Source organism: Pecten maximus, chromosome 4, assembly GCF_902652985.1.
Source record: "Pecten maximus chromosome 4, xPecMax1.1, whole genome shotgun sequence".
NCBI classification, from domain to species: Eukaryota; Metazoa; Mollusca; class Bivalvia; order Pectinida; family Pectinidae; genus Pecten; species Pecten maximus.
The window spans coordinates 25556036-25568307 of record NC_047018.1 but is presented as its reverse complement, the minus strand read 5'-3'; the positions used below and the strand labels follow the sequence as shown (position 1 = coordinate 25568307).

Here is a 12272-nt window from a genome sequence, read left to right as displayed (position 1 = left end):
TAGTTTAGTTTATTCAAATATTTATCGAAATCTAAGTCAGTAGTACCCGTCATTCATGCATAAATTGTATAATGTAAATAATCTCACACAGCGTTCAGAGAGTATAACAGGAAACGGCGATGGAGGAAAGAGGGTGATGTGAGAGTGTGAGAGTACCGATCTCGTCGGTGATTTAGGCCTACAATGTCCGCAATGGAGACAGGAAGTCCTTCTGAAAACTCAGATGCTTCACCTCAAATGACATTTCAAGAATATGACATAACGGAAAACCCTCTTTTAGCAGACGATATTCAAAACGATGCATTATTTTCAAACACGACGAGAACACAACACAAGGGAAATAACTCGGAATCACCACCAGAACAGCAAAATCAGCCTTTGTTAGATTTACAGACCAACCAAGACAATAAGGATTCAGATTCTAGTCAAGATGATTTACTCGAACTAACATGTCCCAGAGTTAACTGCCCAGAAAAGATAGTAAGACTCTTTAACCCTTTTAATGCCCTCTCCCCCCACCCCAACCTACTGTCTACTACATATACTACCTACTAGTACTACTAGCTGAAGTAGGTAATAGTCCTGGATTTGAGTAAAACTTACACTTTTGAGTAATGAATAAGTTTTTTAAATGCAGGGTAATTTGAAATAGAAACAAAATACTTTTATGCATTGTAACAGAAAAGAGTGACATCTTTCAAACATGGCCCCATATTCAAATGTACAGGACTAGGGTCGAACGATTTACCCAATAACTACCCAAACACACCCAAAAACATCTCACAACATCAACACATTACATGGAAACACTGTTAGAAATTAATATGTATATATTAACACATCAAATACAGGTATTGATAGCTTCTTTCGTTGACTTATCGGCGAGTAGGGTTTTGACGGAGAGGGAGATAACTCATACAAACAGTCATACAATAAAACCGACCACGTGCCTATGCGTATCCAGTTGATATCATGTTTATTCAGTACATAATATGCCACAACAATTATGACATAGATGAATTGGCAATGAATTGGCACAAATATATATAGTTACTCATAATTATTTTAGTATGTAGATATCGGTCAAGATCACAATACAGAGTTATCTCCCTCGCCGTCAAAACCCTACTCGCCGTTAAGTCAACAAAGATGGTATCAATAACTGTATTAGATATGTTAATATATACATATCATTTTCTAATGACGTTTTCATGTAGTGTGTTGATGTTGTGAGATGCTTTTGGGTAGTTTTTGGGTAAATTGTTCTGTCGCAGGATATTACCCATATATGGGTTGTGGCGAATCTCTTGTGGGAAAAACATTGACACTTTTGACGACTTTCAAAGTGGTGCCAAATGTTTTTTTGCTGTTACTTTTACAACCCCACCCTCCCACGCATATATTGTTTGAGAACTTCCCCAATTCATAACCCAAAACTGCTCTGGATTCTTTACATATACTATCAGAACCTTGTTTTTGTTTACTGAAATACATGAAATACATGTACTGTACAATAAACAATCTTGCATATATATGTTCTGTACATGCTGGCCTGGCTATGCATAAAATGTTGATCAGATTTAAAAAAGGAACTCATGCTAGCTCCTCAATTTTAAATGTTGGCAATTTGACAGGTGCCTGTCAAGCTTTATTGAAAGTTTTATTAGGTCATCTTAGTGAGACTTAATCCTTTTGTCTGGCAATGTGCTTCATAAACAATTAACAGTAGCATGCTAGAATGAAGGGCTACAAAGTTTGTCCAAATCAATGACCTTGACATACTTTAAAGGTCACAGGAGTCAAAAGTATAAATCTTTAAACAACTTAGATTCTTCTCAATAACTAAAAGGCGTAAGGTCATGATATTGGGCAAGTAGCATGCTGGGAAGAAGGACTACATAGTTTGTTCAAATCAATGATCTTGACCTACTTTCAAGGTCACATGGGTCAAATGTGTCAGAATCTTTAAATTACTTCCCATTAACCAAAAGGCCTGAAAAAGTTTGTTCCATTGAATGACCTTTACCTATCTTCCAGGTCACACTGGTCAGATGTGATAAATTTAAAAACAAAAACATTGACTATATCGATATCAGTACTATGTATTTCAGAACTCATTTGACTGTTAAGGCCCATTGGCTTCCTGTTACATATATTGTATCATAAACCATTTATTGCAGGATAATTCAGTGATATATTTGTCATACAAGGGGATTTGTATCGCTTGCAAAGCTTTATAGAAATGACCTGAAAAGAGTTGACATGCTGCAGCTGCAGGTTGCCCAGAATTTCTTGTACGTCCATGTACGCATCAATAAGAAAATTGTATCATGTTTCCTTAATCCACAAAAATCAAATGTTAATGATGTATTTATATATTTTTCGTAGATTATATGCCTGGATCTGAGTGATGAGATGGATAAAGTGACCTTTAGGTCTAGATCAGGGTAAGAATCTACAACAATAAATAAATAGGAAATACTGGTAGTTAAAAATGATGTCTCAATTGTACACTAGAACTTACATCAAGTGTTACTGCAGACTAAATTGGAAGGCATACCATTCATAGTTAAGGAGAAGACAATGTTTAGGTGATTTGTAATTTCATATAAATACTGCAATGTTAATATATCATTACCTGATTTTTAGCTCACCTGGACCGAAGGTCCGGTGAGCTTATGCCATGGTGCAGCGTCCGTCGTCCGTCGTCCGTCCGTCAACATTTGCTTCAAATCGCTACTAGTCAAAAAGTTCTTAATGGATTTTGACCAAATTTGGTCAGAAACATCCTTGGCAGAAGGGGATCAGATTTTGCATAAATGGTAACTCTGACCCCCAAGGGGCCTGAGGGGCGGGGCCCAATAGGGGAAATTGAGGCAATTCCTTTAAATCGCTACTAGTCATAAAGTTATGAATGGATTTGAACCCAATATGGTCAGAAACATCCTTTGGAGAAGAGGAACAGATTTTGCATAAATGGTGACTCTGACCCCCAAGGGGCCAAAGGGGCGGGGCCTAATGGGGAAATAGAGGTTATTCCTTCAAATCGCTACTAGTCATAAAGTTATGAATGGATTTGAACCCAATTTGGTCAGAAACATCCTTTGGGGAAGGGGAACAGATTTTGCATAAATAGTGACTCTGACCCCCAAGGGGCCAAAGGGGCGGGGCCTAATGGGGAAATAGAGGTAATTCCTTCAAATCGCTACTAGTCATAAAGTTATGAATGGATTTGATCCCAATTTGGTAAGAAACATTCTTGGGGGAAGGGGAACAGATTTTGCATAAATGGTGACTCTGACCCCCAAGGGGCCTGAGGGGCGGGGCCCAATAGGGGAAATTGAGGCAATTCCTTTAAATCGCTACTAGTCATAAAGTTATGAATGGATTTGATCCCAATTTGGTAAGAAATATTCTTGGGGGAAGGGGAACAGATTTTGCATAAATGGTGACTCTGACCCCCAAGGGGCCTGAGGGGCGGGGCCCAATAGGGGAAATTGAGGCAATTCCTTTAAATCGCTACTAGTCATAAAGTTATGAATGGATTTGAACCCAATTTAGTAAGAAACATCCTTTGGGGAAGGGGAACAGATTTTGCATAAATGGTGACTCTGACCCCTAAGGGGCCAAAGGGGCGGGGCCTAATGGGGAAATAGAGGTAATTCCTTCAAATCGCTACTAGTCATAAAGGTATGAATGGATTTGAACCCAATTTGGTCAGAAACATTCTTATGTGAAGGGGAACAGATTTTGCATAAATGGTTACTCTGACACCCGAGGGGCCAAAGGGGCGGGGCCCCATATGGGAAACAGAGGTAATATCTTTAAATCGCTACTAGTCATAAAGTTATTAAAGGATTTGAACCGAATTTGGTCAAAAACATCATAGGGGGAAGGGGAACAGATTTTGCATAAATGGTGACTCTGATCCCTGAGGGGCCAAAGGGGGGCATGGCCCCATAAGGGAAATAGAGGTAATTCCTTTAAATCGCTACTAGTTATAAAGTTATGAATTGTTTTTAACACAATTTAGTAAGAAACATCCTTTGGGAAAAGGAAACAGATTTTGCATAAATGGTGACTCTGACCCCCAAGAGGCCAAAGGGGCGGGGCCTAATGGGGAAATAGAGGTAATTCCTTAAAAACGCTACTAGTCATAAAGTTATGAATGGATTTGAACCCAATTTAATAAGAAACATCCTTTGGGGAAGGGGAACAGATTTTGCATAAATGGTGACTCTGACCCCCGAGGGGCCAAAGGGGCGGGGCCCCATATGGGAAACTGAGGTAATTCCTTTAAATCGCTACTAGTCATAAATTTATCAATGGATTTGAACCCAATTTAGTAAGAAACATTCTTTGGGGAAGGGGAACAGATTTTGCGTAAATGGTGACTCTGACCCGCAAGGGGCCAAAGGGGCGGGGCCTAATGGGGAAATAGAGGTAATTCCTTAAAATCGCTACTAGTCATAAAGTTATGAATGGATTTGAACCCAATTTAAAAAGAAACATTCTTGGGGGAAGGGGAACAGATTTTGCATAAATGGTGACTCTGACCCCCGAGGGGCCAAAGGGGCGGGGCCCCATATGGGAAATAGAGGTAATTCCTTTAAATCACTACTAGTCATAAAGTTATAAATGCATGTTGTAAACTCGAGAGAGTCTGGACTTCATTATTTCTTTAAAGCAGTTGGGATCCCCACGCTATAACCATAAATAGCATTGTTTGAGGTAAACAAACAAAACGAATTGAACATGAACATTATTTTGACATTTGGTCAAATCCAACCAGGTGAGCGATACAGGCCCCATGGGCCTCTTGTTGTTGTCTCGATTACCCCTTCAGTGTTGGCTAATACCATAAAAACGGTATACAGATTTCACAGCGTACCTGGATGTGTGATACTGGTAGTCTGTTAAAATATTACAGAGTTTATATAGTGACAGTGGTTTGCTGAATGTGTGTTCTTGTTGTTTTATGTATGCATCGTGATTAAGTGCAATTAGACCGTTTCTTATTGCCTGGCAGTTTAAAGATTTTCTGCTGATTACTAGTGAATGTTTAGTAAGAAGTTTGTTAATTTGGTGGATGTAGGTCAATGACATCGGGTGATCTCCTGTATGTATGTGATGTGTTTTGTATCTTTTCCTGTTTAATGTATCATGTAAGATTTCTTTATTCATGTATCAACTTTAGAGATAAATGGACCCCTTTGAAGTTGATTAAGCGAGCACTGAGACTGTTCCTGCAAAGTAAGAGCAGAATCAACAAAAAACATCAATACGCTTTAGTCATCTTACAGGAAAGTGCTATGTGGGTAAGTACTGTGGTACTGTTGATTCCATGTTAATAGGAAGTTGCATGCAGCAGTACTAAATTAAATAAAAAGTTCATTGTCATTATGATTCATTAAAACTTCCAAAATTTGAGAGCATAGATACTGCCTGAAGTACTTTGTGAATGTAGTAAGTATACAGTGAAAAAATATTATCATTGGTTTGGTGTCCGCTATAACAGCATTTCAGCGGGTGAGTAAATGGATATTGCTTACGTTTGTAAAATAGATGTTCAATTTTCATTGAATAATCAATAAAATCAATGAAAGAATTAAATAACCATTGTGTAAAACCATGATTCTAAAATTCCAATTTGATGAAACATAGACCCTTGAAAAACTACAGGAGAATGGTCCAAAATGTTAGATTGTCTACATTGTAGATTAAACTTTATACAAATTATTCAGGACAGATTCTCAAAATGAGAGCATCCTTGACCAAAGGGCTACTAAGTTTCTGCAATTTAATGGTCTTGACCTACTTTCAAGGTCATATGGGTCAAATGTGTTTTAAGTCTTTTCAATGACTTCTTAATAACCAAGAGGCCCAGGGTCATGATATTTGGACAGTGGCATGCTTTGATAGCAGACTGAAAAGTTTGTTCAATTGAATGACCTTGACGTGCCTTCTAGGGTCACACTGGTCAAATGTATTATAAATTCTTATCTTAAAAACAAAAACATCAACTATCACTTCATATTGCAGAACTAAGGTGATTGTTAAGGCCTATGATCCTCTCATTTCTTTTTACAGGTGCGAGACTTTAGTAACAATCCAAGGGAGATAATACATTTGCTGGATGACCTTGAAGACACCAGTCAGTGTGAAACACTTAATATTGGGTCTATATTTGATGTCATGTAAGTGGTTAATGTGAGGTTAATGTTGGTGCTTAGTGTTTGTTATGAGGTACATGTATCATTAATTTACATGAATAACTTGTTTCATTAATTTACTGAATAATTTGCCATTTAACACATTTTGTCAGCTATTTTGATACAAATATTTTTGTCCTGACTGCAGATTTAGAAATTATATCATTCTTTCAAAAGTATCATTATAGTGCAGTCTACTCTCTATAAACCTTGGCTAAAGTTTCTGCTTTGCACACTGACATATAGTAGGAAGGGACTTGTGATAAATCAGGATGCAGAGGTAGAAGCTTTGGACCTTTAGACAGTTTGATGAATGAAGAACCTGATTGTGTTTAGGCTATACAGGTTTTAGAAATTGTGTACGGTTTTGACCCTACTGTACTTTTTGTTCAGAAATTCTCGAGTGGAGTTGCCACATGTGTCTGGTGATCCTGCGATACTGCCGCCTCCATACATTGTCAGGACCATGCTGTTACTGGGAAGGTCACAGGGAACCATCAACATGGTAGACAAAGAGGTGCTTACCAATTCCACTGTATACATTATTATTCTCTGCATTCTTTCCCATGCATTCAGTTAAGTCAAGTAATTTGTAATGAAGACTGAAGTTTCATTGAAGAGAAACTAAATCCAGAGGAGATGCATCTTGAATATTTTGACTAAATAGGAAACACTTTATTCCAGATTCTCACAATCAGCTCATACCTAGTATTTCATTCAAACAATCACAACTTTTCAGCAATGATTTATAACTACATTTTAGTACCATGTTTGTATATTTTGAGACAGTCAAAGACCGATTATTTTTTGTTATAAGGTTAGAATAAAAGCAATGGATATACACATTTAAAAAGAACTTTCAGGTCTTAAATTTATCTGTTTAAAATTCATAATGTAAAAATAAAAGTTTTAGATCTTTTGGATGTTGCTTTGATCTCAATAGTCAACCCTGTTGTCATGATTATTTCAGACATTTCGTTTGCTGGATTCATCTCCCTATTTCTTCGTTGATGCACTGTATGTGCATGAGCCTCCTTCTGAAGACAACAAATGTGAGGTAAGGTGATGCACCATGTTCAGACAGTGTAGAAATATATAGATAGGCCATCATTGTGTAGGTCAAGACTCCATCTCGGATATATACCAGGTGGAGATCACATCACAAGGAAAATTCTCCATCTTGCCCAGTCTGTAGTACCATCCCCACAAACATGAGGTAGATAATTCTCCATCACAAAGACATGGTGTCCAGTCTGTAGTATCGTCCCCACAAACCTGAGGTAGATAATTCTCCATCACAAAGACATGGTACCCAGTCTGTAGTATCGTCCCCACAAACATGAGGTAGATAATTCTCCATCACAATGACATGGTGCCCAGTCTGTAGTACCATCCCCACAAACATGAGGTAGATAATTCTCCATCACAAAGACATGGTGCCCAGTCTGTAGTACCATCCCCACAAACATGAGGTAGATAATTCTCCATCACAAAGACATGGTGTCCAGTCTGTAGTATCATCTCCACAAACATGAGGTAGATAATTCTCCATCACAATGACATGGTGTCCAGTCTGTAGTATCATCTCCACAAACATGAGGTAGATAATTTTCCCTCACAATGACATGGTGCCCAGTCTGTAGTACCATCCCCACAAACATGAGGTAGATAATTCTCCATCACAATGACATGGTGTCCAGTCTGTAGTATCATCTCCACAAACATGAGGTAGATAATTCTCCATCACAAAGACATGGTGCCCAGTCTGTAGTACCATCCCCACAAACATGAGGTAGATAATTCTCCATCACAATGACATGGTGCCCAGTCTGTAGTATCGTCCCCACAAACATGAGGTAGATAATTTTCCCTCACAATGACATGGTGCCCAGTCTGTAGTATCGTCCCCACAAACATGGGGTAGATAATTCTCCATCACAATGACATGGTGTCCAGTCTGTGGTATCATCCCCACAAACATGAGGTAGATAATTCTCCATCACAATGACATGGTGTCCAGTCTGTGGTATCATCTCCACAAACATGGGGTAGATAATTCTCCATCACAATGACATGGTGCCCAGTCTGTAGTATCATCTCCACAAACATGAGGTAGATAATTCTCCATCACAATGACATGGTGCCCAGTCTGTAGTACCATTCCCACAAACATGAGGTAGATAATTCTCCATCACAGACATGGTGCCCAGTCTGTAGTATCATCTCCACAAACATGGGGTAGATAATTCTCCATCACAATGACATGGTGCCCAGTCTGTAGTATCATCTCCACAAACATGAGGTAGATAATTCTCCATCACAATGACATGGTTCCCAGTCTGTAGTATCATCTCCACAAACATGAGGTAGATAATTCTCCATCACAAAGACATGGTGTCCAGTCTGTAGTATCATCTCCACAAACATGGGGTAGATAATTCTCCATCACAATGACATGGTGCCCAGTCTGTAGTATCATCTCCACAAACATGAGGTAGATAATTCTCCATCACAAAGACATGGTGTCCAGTCTGTAGTATCGTCCCCACAAACATGGGGTAGATAATTCTCCATCACAAAGACATGGTGTCCAGTCTGTAGTATCGTCCCCACAAACATGAGGTAGACAATTCTCTATCACAGACATGGTCCCCTGTCCCTATTACAGTGCAACTTCTGAAAACCGAACTTTCAAATACATTTAATGTGGAAATTTATGCAAGGGGGAAATTTACGCTAATTACAGTCCTTTTGATCACGAAAATTTCCCCCACGTGTATTATTTTGATATCAATTTGCATAATCTCGAACGACAAACGAAGGTTGATCGATCGCGAAAATTATCCCAACGTGTAGAGTTAACTTATCGAAATCACGAAATTAACTCCCTGCAAAAATAACCACGTTTACAATAACCGAACACCTCTGAATACCAAACGAATTATCATTGTATGGAATTGGTTCTTCTTTATTATAGTATTAAAAAACTTGTACTCTCTCCACAATGAGGTAGAACATTTTGTACATCTAAGAAATGTGGAGAACAATATGGTCTGGTATTGGCCCCATGATCATAAAAATATTGATATTATCAGTAATCTATAAAAGCCTGACTATTAACATATAAGTTTCACATTCTGAATAAAGGTCTCATGTGTAAATGTATTGACCTTTGTTTTACAACAAGCCTTACCCAGAGTTGTCAGGCTGTGCATAGCCTGCTGTGTTATACTTCACATCTTATTCTATATTATTAGCTCACCTGGTCTGAAGGACCAAGATGAGCTTATGCCATACCGTAGCGTCTGTCGTCTGTCCGTCCGTCCGTCTGTTAGCTCACCTGAAGAAGAGCTTATGCCATACCCTAGCGTATGTCGTCCCTACGTCCGTCCTTCAACAATTGACTTCTTCTTCATAACTACAAATCGGAATTCGACCAACTTTGGTCAGAAGCATCCCTATGGGGTGGGGACTCAAAATTGTACAAATGTTTGGGCTGAGGGCGGAGCGAAAATGGGTTAATTTGGCTAAATTGATATTAACAACTTCTCCTCTGAAACTAAGCAATGGATATCGCTCATATTTGCCTGGTAGCACCCCCTGGGGTAGGGATTCAGAATTGTACAAATGACAGGGCTGACCCCCGGGGAGCTAAGAGGCAGGGCCAAAAGGAGCAGATATTGGCAGAATTGATATAAACAACATTTCCTCTGAAACTAAACAATGGATATCTCTAAAATTTGACTGGTAGCATCCCCTAGGGATTCAAAATTGTACAAATGACGGGGCCGACCCACTGGGGGCTGAGGGGTGGGGCCAAAAGGGGTCAATTTGGTTAAATTGATATAAACAACTTCTTCTCTGAAACTAAGCAATGGATATCACTCACATTTGTATGGTAGCATGGTCATAGGGTGGGGATTAAAAATGGTACACTCACATTTGTGTGGTAGCATCCCTATGGGGATGCGCCAAAAGTCAATTTCATTTCATGGATTAATGCATTTTTAGCATAAAAACCTCATGTACCCATATAAAATGCCTATGATATATTAACATAGCAATACCAGTGACAAATATACTTAAGCATCATTCTTGTTTCATATCTCATGAAAACCAGGTGAGCGATACAGGCCCTCTGGGCCTCTTGTCTTATAAAAAGAAAGCAAAAATACGGTAACATGCGTTTAGGTAAACCAATTTAATTTAGATTTACCGGTAAGAAGTTTTTGAATTTATTATATTTTGTTTTTCTTTTCAGAAAATCTTTGACTGTATTTGTGACTTGGATGAAAAAGGAATGAGTTATATCTTTGAAGCAGCAAGAAACCCTACAAAGTTGTATGATCAAATGGCCCAGCTGTTAGCTCACCCCTTACAAAGACCTCTGCAGCGTGATATTGCTTATAGGCTTCTAAACATGGCTGATATTGAGGTCTCCTGATAGATAATAGTATTTTGTAAACAGGCATCATTTTTCAAGAGTGAACAAATCAAGCTTGAGTTACAAAGTTTTCTGACTTTACTGTTCGCTGTTGAACTGTCATTATTTGTACCATATTTTAGAATTTTAGAATTGTTTTGTTTATATACTTCTGTACGTAATATGTCATTTTTCAAATATCAATAAATCAAAACAAATTTTCAGTTTTAACAGCTTATCTTTGTTATCATATACACTGCTCTGTTCCTAGGGCTGTTCCAAAGTTATCTGTGTTGGAGGCATTTTTTCAAAGATCCCACCACCTATCAAATATTAAAACATATTTAGTATGAGGAAATCTAGACAAGAGGCCCGAAGGGGCTTGCATTGCTCAACTGGATTCAGTATTAATCATCTGAAAACACTAGTAGCCATTGAAAGAAATAATTTCTATTCCCCTCAGAATCATTGTATATTTTGTTGTAAATTTGTTTTCTCCACCTCATGATTTTTCTGACGAAATTCTGTCAAAATCTATTTCCCAGATTGTGGCTTTTGCCACAGGGAGAACTTCCTGTATGTAGTTGTTTTTGAAAGAGTTTGCTATTGTCACTGACAAACTTAATGAAATTTCCAATGAGAGATTTCTTACCAGCTTCATAAAATACATGATCTGATGAATAGATTCATCAAACCTTTAAGTTATATTATGATATTAAACTCCACTAACAATGAACAATGTCATAGCCATAGTAATTTTTATAATAATTGTATAATAAATAACGCACCTAAGACTGTCATGGCTATTAGACGTCTGATAAATAACCAATGTGGTATAAAGGAATGTATGAGCTAGCTAGCTTTTCATTACAGCATCTGATTAATAATCGTATATTATTTTAATAATTTCAAGTTTTTAAATTTTATTTAAAGTGAAATCGTTCAATTTTTAGCTCACCTGGACCGAAGGTCCGGTGAGCTTATGTCATGGCACAGCGTCCGTCGGTCGTCTGTCCGTCCGTCGTCCGTCAACATTTGCTTCAGATCGCTACTAGTCAAAAAGTTCTTATTGAATTTTGACCAAATTTTGTCAGAAACATCCTTGGCAGAAGGGGATCAGATTTTGCATAAATGGTGACTGACCCCTAATGGGCCAATGGGGCGGGGCCCAATAGGGGAAATGGAGGTAATGCCTTTAAATCGCTACTAGTCAAAAAGTTCTTATTGGATTTTGACCAAATTTGGTCAGAAACATCCTTTGGGGAAGGGGAACAGATTTTGCATAAATGGTGACTCTGACCCCCGAGGGGCCAAAGGTGCAGGGCCAAATAGGGGAAATAGAGGTAAGTCGTTTAAATCACTACTAGTCATAAAGTTATGAATGGATTTGAACCTAATTTAGTCAGAAACATCCTTGGGGGAAGGGGAACAGATATTGCATAAATGGTCACTCTGACCCCTGAGGGGCCAAAGGGGCGGGGCCCAATAGGGGAAATAGAGGTAATGCCTTTAAATCGCTACTAGTCATAAAGTTATGAATGGATTTGAACTTAATTTGGTCAGAAACATCCTTGGAAGAAGGGGAACAGATTTTGCATAAATGGTGACTCTGACCCCAGAGGAGCCAAAGGGGTGGG

General features: G+C 38.5%; 1 protein-coding gene across 1 annotated transcript; it reads left to right on the top strand.

Moving 5' to 3' along the window:
- Positions 1-86: 86 nt before the first annotated feature.
- On the top strand, positions 87-10859 carry LOC117325608 (BRISC and BRCA1-A complex member 1-like). The gene is made up of 7 exons (XM_033881952.1): positions 87-480; positions 2389-2447; positions 5198-5318; positions 6091-6197; positions 6606-6729; positions 7183-7269; positions 10474-10859. Exons 1-7 carry the CDS (start codon positions 184-186, stop codon positions 10654-10656), a joined length of 978 nt encoding a protein of 325 aa, XP_033737843.1. The 5' UTR covers positions 87-183; the 3' UTR covers positions 10657-10859.
- Positions 10860-12272: the final 1413 nt, after the last annotated feature.